The following is a 20,362-nucleotide window of genomic DNA, read 5'->3' as shown; positions in this document are numbered from 1 at the left end:
AAACCTTGGGGTTGAGACAGAGGGGTCCAGTAACACTGTGGCCCTATCCTTGGCCTTACCTGCACCATCTCTTGGTGAGGCTATAGGAAATTGACAGTGATTTGCAAAAGTATAATTTCTGAATAACAAATAGAACATTCATATTTTGTTCTGTTTGTTATTTTATATCAAAACACAGAAACTCAAAATCCTAGGGTGACGTTTTTGCGTTGGGAAATATTTTAAAGATATTTTTATGAAATACTGTGTGTTGCTTACATAGGTATTCAATCCCTTACACATTCTTATTTGGTAGATCCACCTTTATGCTGCATCAGCTATATGTTTTAGGAGGAAGTACTATCTACCTGCTTTGCACATGGTGTCAATAATTATGGCCATTCATGGTAGATTTGCTCCAGGTTGGATAACACATATGGACCACAATTCTAAGTAGCATCACAGATTCTCGCTGGGATTTATATCAGCTAGACATGGTATGTCAAGAGGCATGGGTAGTGTTAGGTTTGCGTCTTTTTTCGGCTTTTGCCCAAAAAGTTATATTTCTGTCTCATTTGACCACAAAACCTTTCCCACGTGTAGCTGGGTCACTCATATGCTTTTTAGTAATTGCCAGACGTGCTTTCAGTAATGGTGCATCAGTCAACCATATCAAGAGCTCTGCATAAAACTGTGACGGAATCTAAAACAAAAATCCAGAAAATCACATTATGATTCATAAGTAATTAATTTGTATTTTATTGCATGACATAAGTATTTAATACCTCAGAAAAGCAGAACTTAATATTTGGTACAGAAACCTTTGTTTGCAATTACAGTGATCATACGTTTCCTGTAGTTCTTGACCAGGTTTGCACACACTGCAGCAGGGATTTTGGCCCACTCCTCCATACAGACCGTCTCCAGATCCTTCAGGTTTCGAGGCTGTCGCTGGGCAATACGGACTTTCAGCTCCCTCCAAAGATTTTCTATTGGGTTCAGGTCTGGAGACTGGCTAGGCCACTCCAGGACCTTGAGATGCTTCTTATGCAGCCACTCCTTAGTTGCCCTGGCTGTGTGTTTCGGATCGTTGTCATGCTGGAAGATCTTCAATGCTCTTAATGAGGGAAGTAGGTTGTTGGCCAAGATCTCGCGATACATGGCCCCATCCATCCTCCCCTCAATACGGAGCAGTCGTCCTCTCCCCTTTGCAGAAAAGCATCCCCAAAGAATGATGTTTCCACTTTCATGGTTGGGATGGTGTTCTTGGGATTGTACTCATCCTTCTTCCTCCAAACACGAGTTTAGACCAAAAAGCTCTATTTTTGTCTTATCAGACCACATGACCTTCTCCCATTCCTCCTCTGGATCATCCAGATGGTCATTGGCAAACTTCAGACGGGCCTGGACAGGCTTGAGCAGGGGGACCTTGCGTGCGTTGCAGGATTTTGAATCTATGACAGCGTAGTGTGTTACTAATGGTTTTCTTTGAGACTGTGGTCCCAGCTCTCTTCAGGTCATTGACCAGGTCCTGCCGTGTAGTTCTGGGCTGATCCCTCACCTTCCTCATGATCATTGATGCCCCACAAGTTGAGATCTTGCATGGAGCCCCAGACCGAGGAAGATTGACCGTCATCTTGAACTTCTTCCATTTTCTAATAATTGCGCCAACAGTTGTTGCCTTCTCACCAAGCTGCTTACCTATTGTCCTGTAGCCCATCCCAGCCTTGTGCAGGTCTACAATTTTATCCATGATGTCCTTACACAGGTCAATCTACGTTCCTACTCTCACCTATGGTCATGAGCTTTGGGTCATGACCGAAAGGACAAGATCCCGGATACAGGCGGCCGAAATGAGCTTTCTCCGCAGGGTGGCTGGGCGTTCCCTTAGAGATAGGGTGAGAAGCTCGGTCACCCGGGAGGAGCTCGGAGTAGAGCCGCTGCTCCTCCACATCGAGAGGGGTCAGCTGAGGTGGCTTGGGCATCTGTTTCGGATGCCTCCGGAACGCCTTCCAGGGAAGGTGTTCCGGTCCCGTCCCACCGGGAGGAGACCCCGGGGAAGACCTAGGACACGCTGGAGGGACTATGTCTCCCGGCTGGCCTGGGAACGCCTCGGTGTCCCCCCGGAAGAGCTGGAGGAAGTGTCTGGGGAGAGGGAAGTCTGGGCATCCCTGCTTAGACTGCTGCCCCCGCGACCCGGCCCCGGATGAAGCGGAAGAAGATGATGATGATGATGTCCTTACACAGCTCTCTGGTCTTGGCCATTGTGGAGAGGTTGGTGTCTGTTTGAGTGTGTGGACAGGTGTCTTTTATACAGGTAACGAGTTCAAACAAGTGCAGTTAATAAAGGTAATGAGTGGAGAACAGGAGGGCTTCTTAAAGAAAAACTAACAGGTCTGTGAGAGCTGGAATTCTTACTGGTTGGTAGGTGATAAAATACGTATGTCATGCAATAAAATGCAAATTAATTATTTAATAATCATACAATGCGATTTTATGGATTTTTTTTTTAGATTCCGTCTCTCGCAGTTGATGTGAACCTATGATAAAAATGACAGACCTCTACATGCTTTGTAAGTAGGAAAACCTGCAAAATCGTCCATGTATCAAGTATTTGTTCTCCCCACTGTACATAGTTAAGCGTGTTGGCCTCTGATTATGACACGTTGAGGTGAAATCACACGTACATCAGATCAAAATAACTGACAATTTGGTGAATAATGAATACTATTACTGATCCTACACACGTTTTATAGCCTATCAATCAATAATCCAATGTAGCAGGCATAAAAGAAATGTCTAAATCTAGATGCTTTACATACCTGAAGAGAGATAAAAGTTAAGATAAAATCACCTTAAACTCCAGTAGCAGATGATTTCCATTTCCTAAAAAAAAAAAACGAATGCATCTGGTTTTTGCCAACCCCGCTGATGGTTCTCAATCAGAGATCAAATATTAGAGATACAGTTTTTGCGGTAACACTTTATTTGAAGGGGTGTGCATAAGAGTGACATGACACTGTCATGATACTGTCATAACCATGACATGACACATGAATTAATCATTTTTAACATTTATTAATATTTTCATTAGGATAAGCAAAGTTCCTTTCATGGCAGACAGAATACTGGCTAAATAGTTTCTTCAAGTTTGACAATTAGGCCCATGTTTATGACAGGTTATGTTGTCTTGGTTACTGTCATGTTGTCATAAAAAAAAACACTGACAGGATATTTTGTCTTAGTTAATGTCAAGTTCTCATAACAAAGACATTGACAGGTTGTGTTGACTCAGTTAATGTCAAGTAGTCATAACAAAGATATCCCAAACAATGTCAACCTTGCATAAAAAAAATTCATAAACGCTCATATTGATTCTTACATGTGTCATGTCATGGCTATGACAGTATCATGACAATGTCATGTCTCTTATGCACACCCCTTCAAATTAAGTGTTACCGTTTTTGCTTTGAAGGTGCTGCCAGAAGGCTGTCATCAACATAAGAAGCCACATATTACTGCCAAATTACCTTTTAATAATTGGTGCATTTTAGACAGACAGTCCAATTCAGATATTTTTTCACCAATTTTGCACATTAACATAACTTCATATCATTTGATCTAAATGTAAGGCCTGTTTTAACAGTCAGGTTAAAGTTTAGCCATTACAATAATTCCAGTTCAATATATATTTTTTAGGTTTGTTTGTACATTTTCTGTTTTAAGTTTTGGTTACATTAAAGTAAATAAAATTATGGACAAATTAAATATTATAATAAATTTGTACAAAGCTAGTTACCCCACAATGTAGCAATTTGGGTCCCAGATTATTATTTATTTTGACCTATTAATTTATTGACGCATAAAAAATGCAGTTGCATAGAAATGCAGTTACTGAATGTCCACAGCCATGCCCAGATCTGGTGCCTCTTCAAATGTGATCTTATAGTCAGCTTCCTGCTCCTCAAACACAATGACCTGCATGAGGATGAAGAAACACATTAAGGTAAGAGAAAGATGGACTGTAAGTAAAATTACTAGTACGACACCCTTTTAATGTGTTACTGTTTAATAAAAAAAAAATTCACCAATGATATTGTCTGTTTATAAATTCTCGCTAAGTGCTTCTATTTAGTCCTACCTGGTTTACTCCACTGTTGAGAAAAGGTCCTGGAAGGTAGAGCGTTTGCTGGGGGCCGATGGACCAGTACCGCCCCAAGTTCAACCCATTGATGAAAACTACACCTTTTCCCCAACCCTGCAAACATAATGATTGGCAACTTTACAGTCATAACATTACCCAACATCATATCATCATATATCCATGTGTCTAAAAATTGTCTTGTTCTGAGGAAAGGACCCCAATTTCAAATTCTGCAAAACAGCATTTCAAATTTAAATAAATAGTAACTGAAATTATCATAACTTTACTGTCATCCCATAAGTCCTTACATCTGAAAATACCCTTGTTCTGAGCAAAGGATCCCAATTTCCACTCTACGAAATATTATCTAAAATGTAATAATTAATATTAATTGAAGAGAGATATCATGTAGTTTCTTACACTTAATGTGGCATTAAATAATATATGTTAAGGCTGTGATTCCTGAAAAGATTGTCAACCCTGTTATCTCTGTATCATAAAAAAATTAACAGTGTAAGCTGCAGTTTAAATATCCCTTCTGTGCTCATTCTTTATAGTGCAATGTAACCGCTCATGGTCTCTAAGGTCGCTTTGATAGATGTAAAAGCACAATCCAATTTGTATTTTTATTTTCAAACACTAAGTTGAAAATTAGAATAGCATTTTGTGTTAAGAGCTTTGAATTTCAGCCTGATGAATTGATAGGCCATCCAGCAAGGCGTTGCATGCAGGGAAAACATGCTTACCAAACCTTGTTTTAGGTCTTTATAAGGTAGACTACCAACAACCTCCTCACAGCTACTGGGTTGTAGGAAAGGCATGCAAAACAGAGCCTAGGCCTAGAAGTCTGAACCAATTCTTTACTATTCCAGTTTCCCCGTAGCTCATAAAAGCAACAGAGAGAACATGCTCTATGAAAGCAAGCAGTTATAACAGCCAAATTGTCATAGTATGATATGCTTGTAATGACTCACTGGTAGCTTGATGAAGGTGTCACTTGGATAGCCGTATGTAAACATTCTTCCCAGGAAGAATCCGGGGAAACTGGGGCTGTGTGGTAGAGACTTCCAAGGTGCTTGGTTGAGGCTGATATAGATAGAACTCAAGGTATAGTCTCGAGTGCAGTAAATGAAGATGTACTGTACATGCAAACAATCAGAGTGGGTCACCAGCAAACATTTTATAATAAAGCAGAAACACCAATCAGCCATAACATTATGACCACTGACAGGTGACGTGAATAACACTGATAACCTCGTTATCATGGCACCTGTCAGTGTGACGGATATATTAGGCAGCAAGTGAACATTCTGTCCTCAAAGTTGATGTGTTAGAAGCAGGACAAATGGGAAAGCGTAAGGATGACAAGGGCCAAACTGTGATGACTTGATGACTGGGTCATAGGCTAGACGACTGGGCACCTCCAAAACTGCAGCCCTTGTGGGGTGTTCCCGGTCTGCAGTGGTCAGTACCTATCAAAAGTGGTCCATGGAAGGAAAAGAGGTGAACCGGTGACAGGGTCATGGGCAGCCAAGGCTCATTGATGCATTGGGAGTGAAGGCTGATGCATGGTCCGATCCAACAGACGAGCTACTGTAGCTCAAATTGCTAAGAAAGATAATGCTGGTACTGATAGAAAGGTGTCAGAACACACATTGCATTGCAGTTTGTTGCGTATGGGGCTGCATAGCTGCAGACCAGTCAGGGTGCCCATGCCGATCCCTGTCCTCAGCCGAAAGCACCTACAATGGGCACGTGAGCATCAGAACTGGACCACAGAGCAATGGAAGAAGTTGGCCTGGTCTGATGAAGCACGTTTCCTTTTACATCAAGGGGATGGCCGGGTGCGTGTTTATCACTTACCTGGAGAACACATGGCACCAGGATGCACTATGGGAAGGAGGTAAGCCAATGGAGGCAGTGTGATGCTTTGGGCAATGTTCCGCTGGGAAACCTGCCACAAAGCAAAAATGATTCAGGAATTGTCTGAGGAACACAACAACAAATTCAAGTTGTTGACTTGGCCTCCAAATTCCCCAGATCTCAATCCAATCAAGCATCTGTGGGATATGCTAGACAAACAAGTCTGATCCATGGAGGGCCAACCTCGCAACTTAAAGGACTTAAAGGACCAGCTGCTAACGTCTTGGTGCTAGATACCACAGCACACCTTCAGAGGTCTAGTGGACAGATCAGGGCTGTTTTTGTGGCAAAAGGGGGGCCTACACAATGTGAGGCAGGTGGTCATAATGTTATGGCTTATCGGTGTATGTCCCATGAGGTGTTTACATGCAAACAGTAGCAATGCATTCAGTGGAAGGATTATTAATTTACAGCTATGAAACTACAACCCCGTTTCCCCCAAAAGTTGGACACTGTATAATGCAAATAAAAACAGAATGCAATGATGTGCAAATCATTTACCACTATATTTAATTGAAAATAGTACAAACCTGATTCCAAAAAAGTTGGGACACTGTACAATTGTGAATAAAAACAGAATGCAATGATGTGGAATCTTTTTATAACAGACTGCAAACATCTGGGGACTGAGGAGCTCAAATTTATAAATAGGAATGTTGTCCCATTCTTGTCTAATACAGACTTCTAGTTGCTCAACTGTCTTAGGTCTTCTTTGTCGCACCTTCCTCTTTATGATGCACCAAATGTTTTCTATGGGTGAAAGATCTGGACTGCAGGCTGGCAATTTCAGTACCCGGATCCTTCTTCTATGCAGCCATGATATTGTAATTGATGCAGAATGTGGTCTGGCATTGTCATGTTGGAAAATGCAAGGTCTTCCCTGAAAGAGACAACGTCTGGATGGGAGCATATGTTGTTCTAGAACTTGGATATAACTGTCAGCATTGATGGTGCCTTTCCAGATGTGTAGGCTGCCCATGCCACACGCACTCATGCAACCCCATACCATCAGAGATGCAGGCATCTGAACTGAGCACTGATAACAATTTGGGTTGTCCTTGTCCTCTTTAGTCCGGATGACATGGCATCCCAGTTTTCCAAAATGAACTTCAAATTTGTATTTGTCTGACCACAGAACACTTTTCCACTTTGGCACAGTCCATTTTAAATTATCTTTGGCCCAGAGAAAATGCCTGCACTTCAGGATCCTGTTTAGATACGGCTTATTTTTTGACCTATAGAGTTTTAGCCGGCAACGGCGAATGGCACGGGGGATTGTGTTCACTGACAATGTTTTCTGGAAGTATTCCTGAGCCCATGTTGTGATTTCCATTACAGTATCATTCCTGTATGTGATGCAGTGCTGTCTGATGGCCTGAAGATCACAGGCATCCAGTATGGTTTTCCGGCCTTGACCCTTACGCACAGAGATTGTTCCAGATTCTCTGAATCTCTGGATGATATTATGCACTGTAGATGATGATAACTTCAAACTCTTTGCAATTTTTCTCTGAGAAACTTCTTTCTGATATTGCTCCACTATTTTTCGCTGCAGCATTGGGGGAATTGGTGATCCTCTGCCCATCTTGACTTCTGAGAGACACTGCCACTCTGAGAGGCTCTTTTTATACTCAATCATGTTGCCAATTGACATAATAAGTAGCAAATTGGTCCTCCAGCTGTTCCTTATCTGTACATTTAACTTTTCTGGCCTCTTATTGCTACCTGTCCCAACTTTTTTGGAATGTGTAGCTCTCATGAAATCCAAAATGAGCCAATATTTGGCATGACATTACAAAATGTCTAATTTTCAACATTCAATATGTTCTCTATATTCTATTGTGAATATAAGTTTATGAGATTTGTAAATTATTCCATTCCTTTTTTACTCACACTTGTACAGTGTCGCAACTTTTTTGGAATCGGGTTTGTATAAAGGCAACATATCAAATTTTGAAACTGAGAAATTCTATTGTTTTTGGAAAAAAACATGCCCATTTTGAATTTGATGCCAGTAACACAATTCAAAAATGTTGGGACAGAGGCATGTTTACTACTGTGTTGCATCACCTTTTCTTTCAACTGAGGAGACCAATAGCTATAGCTTTGAAAGTAAAATATATAAAAATTCTTCCTTGATACAGGATTCCAGCTGCTCAACAGTTTGGGGTCTCCTTTGCATTATTTCTTGTGTCATAATGCGCCTAATGTTTTCAATAGGGGACAAGTCTGGACTGCAGGCAGGCCAGTTTAGCACACAGACTCTTACTACGGAGCTATGCTGTTGCAATACGTGCAGAATGTGGTTTGCCGTTGTCTTGCTGAAATAAACAAGACGTCGTCTGAATGGCAGCATACAGTATGTGGCTCCAAAACCTTGGGTGTTGGCGGCCAGTCCCCGGCGGGTTCTGGTGGCAGCTGCGGCGCCTGGGCAGCGGGAGGAGGGGGCACTGGGAACACCGTACACGAGGTGTTAGCTGCACCAGGCTGGCCGGGGGCTCTGCCACAGGCGGAGAGAACTGGTACGGTGGATCCTTAAAGCCCCACAAGTCTGGGTAGGCCTCCCCACCAGAGGTGTTGCCCAACGCCTTGGCGCTGGCACTGGGCATGGTTGGAGCACCTCGATAACCCCCCCATGTGAGCGGCGGCGGCAAGGGCTCGTCGTACTCGGGGTCCTCTTCCTGCCCCCATAGCACCCCCCCAAAAAATGATTGGGGCTGCCTCATGGTGGGTGGGTTACGTCACCTCCGTCGACGTCTCCTCCGGGGTCGGTGTTGGTGCTGGCCAGGTGTGTAGCAGGGGACGGTAGGGGTTCTCCTCCTCCTCAGTTTCGCTGTCGAGCCAACCAAGAAGTTCCCCTACCGTCTATCTCTGTGGTGTCTCTTCTTGGTGGTTCATTCTGTCACGGTTGTGGTTGTGGTAGGACACAGGCTCAGAGTCAAAATGGTAGAAGTTATCCATGGTTTTAATGAAACGAAATGAAACAAAACCAGCGACGTAGGGCGTCCAAACAAAACCAAAATGAACCACCCCAGGTGTGGCCACACACAGAACATAAATAGGATCCCCAATCGGAGGCAACGATCTACACCTGCCTCCAACTGGGGAGACCAAAAAGGATTAAAGGTGGCTGAAGGCACTACCTTCTGTCCTGTCCTGACTATGGCTCCAGCCCTGCACAGAGATGGCTAGGGGCATAGCCAGGACATGACACACATCATTACATTCTGTTTTTATTTACATTTTATGCAGTGTCCCAACTTTTTGGAAACAAGGTTGTACTTAACAATACTTGTGACATGTATTACAAGTTGAAAATGAAAATATACAAACCTATCAATGAAGCTGGTTTTCATATCTAGACTGTATATTGTGAAGTCCCTCAACGGGGCGTTGTTCAACAGAATGTCCCCTACGAGACCTATAATAATACATCACCAACAACAAAAAGGCATCAAACCTGAAAATAAGTGCATTGTTAACAGCTGCTATTACAATATAAGGATGATATGATTTTGATAGTGTAAAGAGAGGATAGTCAAAATGTGTATTCACCTTTGCGCTGTTTATCTAGATCTTTCCCATAGTGAACTCGTCCACAGTTTTCAACTAGTAAGCTCAATGTCTGTTTGCCCTATTTGAATATGAAACAATTATTTGGTTCCATACTTTTTGTTTTATATGATTATGAAAGCTATATTTTAGGTCTCTTCATTTACAGTGGACATAAAAAGTCTACACACCTTTGTTAAAATGCCAGGTTCTTGTGATGTAAAAGAATGAGACAAAGATAAATCATGTCAGAACTTTTTCCACCTTTAATGCGACCAATAACGTGAACAATTTTATTGAAAAACAAACAGAAAAATAAAAAATAAAAAACTCACAATAACCTGATTGCATAAGTGTGCACACCCTTAAACTAATACTTTTTGGGTAGAAGTCTATTAGCATGGCACATCTATACGTGGCAATATTTGCCCACCCTTTTTTTGCAAAAGCGCTCCAGATCTGTCAGCTTGTGAGGACATCTCCTGTGCACAGCCCTCTTCAGATCACCCCACAGATGTTCAATTGGATAAAGCTCTAGGCTCTGGCTGGGCCATTCCAAAACGTTAATCTTCTTCTGGTGAATCCATACTTTTGTGGATTTGGATGTGTGCTTTGGGTCGTTGTCATGCTGAAAGAACATCCTCTTCATCTTCAGCTTTCTAGTGGACGACCTGAAGGTTTTGTGCCAAAATTGCCTGGTATTTGGAACTGTTCATAATTCCCTCCACCCTGACTAAGGCCCCGGTTCCAGCTGAAGAAAAACAGCCCCAAAGCATGATGCTGCCACCACCATGCTTCGCTGTGGGTATGGTGTTCTTTGGGTGATATGCAGTGTTATTTTTGCGCCAAACATACCTTTTGGAATTATGGACAAAAAGTTCAACCTTGGTTTCATCAGACCATAACACATTTTCCCACGTGCTTCTGGGAGACTTGATGTTTTGTTTTTGCAAATTTCAGCCAGGCTTGGATGTTTTTCTTTGTAAGAAAAGGCTTCCGTCTTGCCACCCTACCCCATAGCCCATTCATATGAAGAATACGGGAGATTGTTGTCACATGTAGCTAGTACTTTCCAGAAATTCCTGCAATTTGTTTTGAATTGAATTGTTCACATAATAGGTCACATTAAAAGTGGAAAAAGTTCTGACATTATTTCTCTTTGTCTCATTCTTTTACCTCACAAAAACCTGGCATTTTAACAGGGGTGTGTATACTTTTTATATCCACTGTAGGTTCCACTTGCTATGTTTGTCTTGCAGTACCTTTCCTTCAGGTACCATAAGTTCCAGACTCCGATGCTTGAAAATTCCAATGTAGTGTCTGTCAACAAACACCTGGAAATAAACAACAAAACTGTCAAATAAATTCCTTCAAAATATTTCAATTGCAACTGTATTTTTCTAATTTGCCTGTCATAAGTGTAATACCATTTCCACATCACATCATCAGCAATATATTCATCTTAAATTAGCTTTAACTTGGTCATAAAAGATGTTATATAAATGTATTATTTATCAGACTGTTGAACTACAGATGGATTCAATTCACAACAGGTTATTGCACTTTACATCAAGGTCTTCACTCACTCAACCCCACCCCAACTCAGTCCCCAGTATCTGCCCTGCAATACTCTGTCCCTTTGATGGGTTGGTCCAGTCTGGTGTAATTCATCCTGTATTATTTGGTATCTTATCTGGTCTTATCTATGCTCTGTATTTTCTCTTGTGTCTTGCTGGATCTTAGTAGAACTTGAGCCATAGCAACATGCCTGAGCACTACCTGTTTGATGACTCCTAGCTGTCCCTGTCCACATTCCAACTGGTCGTGTTGCCGATTTATATTTTTGACGTAAGTTTTACATAGATTCATATTTTTCGGAATTTTTATATTGGAATATCTTGATGAATGCTTTGGATTTGTACGATTGATATCTTCCTCTGATACAGCCAGAAGAGTAGTGGTCAACTCCCAGATCACTGGTCCTCTGTAGGTTTCCTCACCTCTGCAGTTTTTCCTAGCCTCTGTACTTTTTTCTGCCTTTTGCAGTTTTATGCTGGGTAGCTTTATAAACACATTTTGACAGAAAAGAGAGCTTTATAAATTACAGTTGATTGATTAATTCAGGCATAAAAGAACAATTAAGGAGGTGATGACCCACCAGGGCTCTGTCCCGTACATTGTCTCCAGACTTGAGGGAACCTCCGTTGGTTATGGTGGTTTCATAGAGGGTATATCCAGAGGACTGGCCATTCCCATTGTTCACAGGGAGATTTTCCATGTTGACTGGGATTGGAGATTTAAATGGCTAAAGATTCACACACCAAAACATGTGTTAAGTCTAAGTTTGTTGTAGATCTGACCCATTCAGATGCATACAAACATACACACCTCCTCAGTGAAGCTTAAGACGTCCCACAGGGAGAGGTGCTGGTACATGATGGCTGGCTCGTACGTTTCCTTCCAACGAAGAGCTGGCATGTCAGGAAGCGCCTCACCTCCAAAACACATGGCCAAAGGAATCATACAAGAGGTCAAACTAAATCTAGACTTACTCCTAGGGCCAGTTTCCAAGACACAGAGTAAAGGAAAACCAATCCTGGATATAATCACACTTTGAACTGAGATTCTCTTTAAAAAATATTTCCATCTAAGACTAAGGCTAGTGAACAAAATAAGGGCTATGGAATTATTCTCCTTACAATAAATTATGAACTTACTTTGGTACCGACTGAATAGATCCCTGAGAAGGTGATATTTTGGCGTATATTCCCCCGATTCTGACAGGGGTGCATCATAATCTGGATGACGGCAATTATTGGTGGGTTAGGGAAGATTTCTTGACTTGTTTTTCCATACTGCCACTTACTGGGGGCAATGTGTAACAGAATACAAATCAAAGTTTTAAGAGGAATTATTGTTCAATCTCAAAGGAAGATGTTCAATGACTGGAGATTCTTAATCAAAAGACATTGCCACATGTTGTAATGCTGCAAATAATTAAAATACAGGGAGTGGACAAAATAATGAAAATGGCCAATAATATAATAAAATGACATAAACAGGACACTTCTTGCCTTCAGAACAGCACCAACCCTTAATTGAAATGCTGTTCCTGAACTCTACGTAGTGGAATATTGCACCATTCTTCAAGAAAAGCCTCTTTTAGGGATGAAGTAAGTGGAAATATACTTCACACTGGAAGTATTGGAACATCATGAGGGTACAGTGTTTGCAATATAGGGTGTACCGGGTCCTGGAAATTGGGCCTTCACATTTCCTTGGCTGTTATACAACCATGTAGAACAATCATCACACTCAATCACTGGCTGCCCATACCATGACGGATCCCCCATCATGTTTAACAGTTGGCAGCAGACACTGTGGGCTGAAGTTATCCTTTGGCTTTATTCAAACTTAAACCCGTCCGGATGTAGTAAATAGGGTAAAAGATGGCTCATCAGAGCATATTACTTTTACATTGCTAATGGGTCCAACTTTTGTACTCCTTACATCAAATATTGTACATTTGTGCGTTGGCGAATTGTAGCCCTGCCATAAATTCCAGCTTTGTGAAACCCACAACTTACAGTTTTGGCGCATTGATCAACTATTCTGTTAAGTATCTGTCCATCCCAATCGGACTTACCACCACTGTTTCCTTTTGCAGATGCAATTTGTCCATGTTTGACATATGCTGTCATTTTTCAGACAGTTCACATTGACACATTTAATAATTTCTGTTACCAATGCACCTACAACTCAGACACCGACTATTTGGTTTCTTTGGAACATTGTTAGTTACCTCATGTTTCTTTGAAAACTCAAATTTCAAAGTGTTGATTGTCTGAATGCTTATAGCTGACACGTAAGTACTGCTAAATGTCAATGAACCTAACGCGACCTCTGCAGCTGCAGGTCCTTTTCCATGTGGTGTTTCCGTTATTTTGTCCACCCTCTGTAACAGGCTATATCTGAAAGAGGAGAAATAGCAGGACCAACCGTAGCTTGTGATTAGTGCCTTGTAGACGGGGTTGGCCAGTGCTCCACTCATGAAGCCAAAGTTAGTCCCTCCGTGGAACATGTAAAGGTTGATGGAAATGCCATGACTCAGAATCTCCCGCACAGTAGAAATCATATCTGACGAAAGAAAATTATCTTTTCATCACAGATATCTAACAATGTAATTACTGACACTATGACTAAGCATGTTACGGTGAAAAGTGGATAACAATAAACCTCATTCCATACAAATGTCCCTCTGACCAAATACGTTTTCTATTAACAAAATAGATTTGTTATAGTGCCCCCTTTGGGCTATTCACTGTAATTTTGTATAGGTCTGGGGGCTCGTTCATCAAGCATGTTTTCTTGTCAATTAGAATGTACACACAGGCATAACTATGCGTAGACACAGTGCTAAGTGGTTGAATAAGGTAACTTTTTGTCAAACTGATTAGTCAATATGGAAGATCTGTCGAAATTAATTAATTCAATTGTGAGAAACATGTAATCTGTTTCTTTATAATGATAAATAACTACATTAACGTATAGTATGTTTTGAGCACAGCCACATGTAAAAGTATTCTGGAATAATTGAAAGACTGACAAAATGGATAATTGGAGATTTATTTGAGATTTTTCCAGAAATAATATTGTCAGTCTTTCAATTATTCCAGAATACTTTTACATGTGGCTCTGCAGATATCATATTTGTGTCTGGAAAACTTATTTTACAGAGGCAAACAGATATAAATGCCATTCCGGTGCACATTGAGGTGCAATCTACCTTCAGGTTTTGGCAAATGGGCATTTCACAATGGAACCTATTATTCTAGCATGTAACTCAGGGTGAGCTGGATGATAAATGCCTGTAAAACAAACACTATACATACCCTGCTCCTCAACAGGTTGGAGTTAAGCATAGTTTAACAGTTTATTTGACATTTAGGTGTTCCTAAAAACAGTCTAAGGGTATAGACGGCACGCAGATTGACATAAAAGCATCATCCTAAGAATACTATGAGAATCGAACATCATTCCCGGTTTTATGTTAAGTGTGAAAGATGCTCTTTTATGTGATGGCAGTATGGGGAACGCACGACTCCTTCATTCTGCAGTACCGCAATGATGACATTTGAACCAGGGCTATAGAGGGACCTGTTGATGATGGGAGACCTCTTGGGGATTGTTTAATATATTAATTTAAAGAACAGCAGTTTTGCCAGTGCTAATGTGACTTGAATTTTCTTTATTGTCACTTCTTTAGCAAGGTTTTTTTTTTTACTGGTAAAGCAAGCAACAACAAGCTTAAAAAATAAAAGAACTAACTCAAAATTTCAAACTAGCACCATTTTCTTTGATTTGTTGGTTGCGTTGCTGCATTTTATGCTATGGTATTGTATATTCCACACAAACTTTACAGTGATAATTTTGACCATATATGGATAATTAGAGGCGTTTCGAAATGCAAATAGCCAAATATTTGTTTGTTTGTTTTTCACAAATTTCCAAATGCTGGAAAATCTATCATGTAAGTATATTACTTGTGATGAGTGGAATTAGCCATTCCTCACAAATTTCATGAGTTTGTAAGGGGTAAGGGGTGTGACCTTGCAAAATGTGCATTCCAATTGCATTTTATAGCACCATCTGATCAGTTAGTGTAATTTTGTAAATGCCAGATCTTTATGGCGAGATGTAATATTTAACCAAGTGGTGTCACAGATATTTAATGTGATGTAACGTGGTGCATGACAGGAAGAAATGGATGCCTTATGAGCCATTTGACACAACAAAGCTTGAAGTAATTAAACAAGCTGATAACCCTACCCTCAGGGGAGAGGACATGATGGAGGTCTCCCCATGCATCAAACCAGCCAGTCCAGTACTCCATCACCATCATGGGGCTTTTGGGCTGTCATGCACAAACACAAAGCCCACAACATGAACATTATTAAAACACACTGATATCATTCTAATTGAAGGCCAATGAAAGCACACTTACTTCATTTGTTAAGCATTTGATGAACATTTCAAATGATGAAGGCAGTGTAGAAGTTTATGAATGTATGCTTGTTATGTTTAGATTACAATCGAACATCCGTTTATCCATACACAGGAAGTCACGGTCAGTCAAAGCATGACAGTTATCAACCAATGGGCTTACTGTACTGTGTTGTGTATTCTGGACTGCGTACAGGATGACCGTAGAGAATGACTGGAGGTTATATTGAGACAAACCTGAATAGCATTCAAATCCTTGATATCCCCCAGATTTAGTTTCTGTAGATTCAATGTTCTGAGGGCTACACAAGAGGAATATACTGTGAATAACTGCAGACCTTTATTACTGAATTGGGACACAAGGACAGAGTAAAATAAAAATACTGTATGTATGTCTGTTGTGAAGATGAACTGTACCTCCAGACACACCCCCGCCCTTTAACAACCCCTTCTGGTTATCTGATGTTAGTAAGAGTTCATTGATTCCCCTGGACTGTAGAGCCTATGAAGAAACACAGTTGTGAGCTCCAACCTTGTACAGAATCCAAATATTATAGTGTCAGTAGATAATGCCATAGTATAACGTGTGTTTACCTCTTTGATGAAAGGCATGTAAGTGCTATCCATTGCAAACGATCCATATTCATTTTCTAACTGTATTGCGATAATGGGCCCTCCTTTTTTATACTGAAAAACAAAAAATATGTTAGGATTTTCTATAGCTAATATAGTTCATAGCTTTGGTTTAGTTACAGTTAGGTTTGTTTTATAGAAACCAAAACATTACCTGTAGAGGAACCACTTTTGGAATGAGCTTGTCAAAGAATTGATTGACTGCTTCAGTAAATCCTAGATGAGTAGTCCTCAACCTCATACTTCTGTCACGGAGCAGCCAACTTAACCAATGGTAAAAGAGCAAGAGAAGATATATTATTACAAATGCCAGAATATATATTGTAGATATTGTAGTCAATTAAACTCACTGTTCATGAAACTGTTGAGTCATATTCCCAGGAAAACAGAGAACTAGTAGACAAGGGTATTTACCCTGATTCCCATGGTCACGCATTACATAAAAAAATGGCACCTTGTGTTGCTAGATCAAGTTACCTCTGTGCAAAACAATTAGACTCCCTGATCTCTTTATTACATTTACTGAAGAATGTTGCAAAACAATTGAACGGTCAAATAGTGTAGGGAAAGGTTTCCTTCCTTCCAGAAAGACAGCCAGAAAAATACAAAGACAGACATACACACATACACTCACCTAAAGGATTATTAGGAACACCTGTTCAATTTCTCATTAATGCAATTATCTAATCAACCAATCACATGGCAGTTGCTTCAGTACATTTAGGGGTGTTGTCTTGGTCAAGACAATCTTCTGAACTCCAAACTGAATGTCAGAATGGGAAAGGTGATTTAAGCAATTTTGAGCGTGGCATGGTTGTTGGTGCCAGACGGGCTGGTCTGAGTATTTCACAATCTGCTCAGTTACTGGGATTTTCACGCACAACCATTTCTAGGGTTTATAAAGAATGGTGTGAAAAGGGCAGTCCTGTGGGCGAAAATGCCTTGTTGATGCTAGAGGTCAGAGGAGAATGGGCCAACTGATTCAAGCTGTTAGAAGAGCAACTTTGACTGAAATAAACACTCGTTAGAACCGAGGTATGCAGCAAAGCATTTGTGAAGCCACAACACGCACAACCTTGAGGCAGATGGGCTCCAACAGCAGAAGACCCCACCGGGTACCACTCATCTCCACTACAAATAGGAAAAAGAGGCTACAATTTGCACGAGCTCACCAAAATTGGACAGTTGAAGACTGGAATAATGTTACCTGGTCTGATGAGTCTCGATTTCTGTTGAGATATTCAGATGGTAGAGTCAGAATTTGGCGTAAACAGAATGAGAACATGGATCCATCATGCCTTGTTACCACTGTGCAGGCTGGTGGTGGTGGTGTAATGGTGTGGGGGATGTTTTCTTGGCACACTTTAGGCCCCTTAGTGCCAATTGGGCATCGTTTAAATGCCACGGCCTACCTGAGCATTGTTTCTGACCATGTCCATCCCTTTATGACCACCATGTACCCATCTTCTGATGGCTACTTCCAGCAGGATAATGCACCATGTCACAAAGCTCGAATCATTTCAAATTGGTTTCTTGAACATGACAATGAGTTCACTGTACTGAAATGGCCCCCACAGTCACCAGATCTCAACCCAATAGAGCATCTTTGGGATGTGGTGGAACGGGAGCTTCGTGCCCTGGATGTGCATCCCACAAATCTCCATCAACTGCAAGATGCTATCCTATCAATATGGGCCAACATTTCTAAAGAATGCTTTCAGCACCTTGTTGAATCAATGCCACGTAGAATTAAGGCAGTTCTGAAGGCGAAAGGGGGTCAAACACAGTATTAGTATGGTGTTAAAAATAATTCTTTAGGTGAGTGTACATACAGACAGAGAGGCGGACAGGTAGTTAGACACACAACTGACCTTGGCAGCCCTCCCAGGTCCAGCTCCGAGCAAATATATGGTCCTGGACGCAGGATAACCCAGAGTCCTATCTCGGCAGCTAGGTTAATGTAGGCTCTGGGAAAACAAGACACAACAAGACAAGACAGAGACAGAGAGTTGTAGTCAGACACACCAGTTACTTCACCTCAATACCAGTGACAAAAACAATCAACATTTGTGAGTTCTTTCTGGTCCTCTGAGTTCTGATTTTGGAGTTGGATTTGCAAAGATTATCTTTGACTTTGACATATATAATTGTTTTTAAGCCAAGTCCCCTGGAAACATGGGAGTCATGTGACCTGATCTCTGCTTGGCAACGCTGGTAAGGTTCACAGAGATATCTCCTCAGTGGCAATGATTGCACAGCAAATGCTGTTGTTGTGGAGATGCATTGGCGTATGTCAGGAGAGTGCATCTGCTATTTATTCCCATGAGCCTTGGAGCTATATAGGATATAATGACTGATGTCTGATGCAATATGATGTATTCCTACTATGTTTCAGTCCTGCACGTATTAACACCAGGGCAGAAATAAAATACCATTTGTTAGTTTGTTTTTGTGGTGAGTGGTTTCCAACCAGGGCTGCTAGGATCCCATGGACCTATCCACAGGGAATCCTTGAGAGGACTAATGAGACTGTAGGTTTACAGATTAAATGCTTTGTAAGGGTACTTCTCAGGTACTGTGAGCAGACCAAAATGTAGTTGCTGCTACCAGTAAACAAGAATGTTGATAATCAATGGAAAACTGCAAACATCAACTGGATATGGTGAACAAGAGGGCAAGAGGGTATCCTCACTCTAAATCCAACTCTGTATGAAAATGGAAAACCCCTCTCTCTGGCTGATGTAAACTCCATGGTACATATCTGTAAAAGAAACAGAATGCTCCTTGTTATCACATGACAATTGACCAGAGTCATGAACTAGTGGACATTAGTAAACTTCATTACTGATACTTCCAGCCTAATATAAGGAAGAGGGTGCCATTTTGTGACTGTAATCTAAATACATACGTACGTAGTAAGTGTGTTAATGCCACAGGCCTTCATTTTCATCAGGCGATCCCTCCAGTAGGCTCTAGGGACCCGGAAGTAGTGGACTGACCCCCCCAGAATACGGAAGGGTTCTCCTTCTAAGGTGAACTGGGATGAGTTGGCACTCAAGCCTCCCCTCCTGCCCATTCTCCTGCCTCCAGGCATAGTACTAGACAACAACGGAGCATGTGAAATAGATTTGTGTCTAATTTTGCTTTCTAACCTACTTTTAAACCACAGCCTTGCTAAATTTCTTGATGGGACGTAATTATAGACAATGAGAATGGAAGCCGTTGTTTTTGTTTAAAGAAATCTGCTATTAAGAAATGGTGTGCATTGACCCGTAAACACTTGCATTCACCCCTTTTACATATTGGATGGATGCACTGTATAGGAGCACTGTGCAATGCAAAATTCTTCCGAGTAACTTATTTAACCAAAGATACATTTCAGTCTATCAATTCAGACAAATGTTTCAAAAAACATTTAGTATACTAAAACATGTCATAAGATGAATGATAAATTATATTACTTACGTCAAGTACCAATACACGATGAAGCCAATAATGCTCAAACAGAGAAGTGCATGTCTTTTGTGGGCATTCCTTATTCTTAGAACAACCATCTGTTATATTTATATATGTTAATCTATTATTTGTTGATAGAAAGTAAGCACTACGTTTATACAAATTAAACTCTTTCCAAAAACACATCTATTCTGTTTGGATTTGCTGAGCGAAATGAAGGATCACTGCAGCTTCCCTTGAATGGTTGAAGCATTGACTATGAAGCATTGTACCGCCCAGCAACTGGGTGTTTATGTTAGAGAGAGAGAGAGAGAGAGAGCGTAAAAGAGAGAGAGAGAGAGAGAGAGAGAGAGAGAGAGAGAGAGAGAGGGGAGGTCATTAAGACATCACTTTGTGTCATCATATGACATCCTATCAATGTCAAATGCTAATGAATATATAGGATGTTTTCATAGTAATTTCCATATCAATAAGTGTAGTTCACTACACCACCCACAGTCCTATGCTGTTGCTTATGTTGCCTTGAACAATGCCTGATAGGCAACAGTATCTGCCAGACAGTTTAAGTCTTAAGGTTTGTTATTCCTAACCCGTTTCAGTTTGACATGTCTGAAATACAACTTAATTGTATTTGTTCTGCATGAAACCTGATGACATCCTGAACGTTGGGTA

At 40.9% G+C, this 20,362-nt stretch overlaps 1 protein-coding gene across 2 annotated transcripts; it reads right to left on the bottom strand.

Moving 5' to 3' along the window:
* Positions 1–3,406: 3,406 nt before the first annotated feature.
* Positions 3,407–19,239, bottom strand: LOC105006376 (beta-galactosidase-1-like protein 2). Of its 2 annotated transcripts, XM_010864877.3 has the most exons (18): positions 19,147–19,239; positions 18,927–18,995; positions 18,106–18,201; positions 16,389–16,497; positions 16,196–16,288; positions 16,019–16,103; positions 15,839–15,903; positions 15,428–15,512; positions 13,598–13,735; positions 12,316–12,396; positions 11,987–12,093; positions 11,757–11,903; positions 10,861–10,932; positions 9,602–9,680; positions 9,380–9,467; positions 5,098–5,209; positions 4,121–4,237; positions 3,407–3,957 (listed from the first exon to the last, which is right to left on the bottom strand). In XM_010864877.3, exons 1-18 carry the CDS (start codon positions 19,182–19,184, stop codon positions 3,871–3,873), a joined length of 1,668 nt encoding a protein of 555 aa, XP_010863179.2. In that variant the 5' UTR covers positions 19,185–19,239; the 3' UTR covers positions 3,407–3,870. The 2 variants fall into 2 exon arrangements, with proteins under 2 accessions (XP_010863179.2, XP_019903673.1); XM_020048114.2 differs by lacking the exons at positions 18,106–18,201; positions 18,927–18,995; positions 19,147–19,239 and adding an exon at positions 16,585–16,803.
* Between the last annotated feature and the right edge of the window lie 1,123 nt (positions 19,240–20,362).

This window comes from Esox lucius, chromosome 7, assembly GCF_011004845.1.
Source record: "Esox lucius isolate fEsoLuc1 chromosome 7, fEsoLuc1.pri, whole genome shotgun sequence".
Lineage (NCBI taxonomy): Eukaryota > Metazoa > Chordata > Actinopteri > Esociformes > Esocidae > Esox > Esox lucius.
Note: the sequence above shows the minus strand (reverse complement) of the source record. Positions and strands in the feature narration are given on the sequence as shown.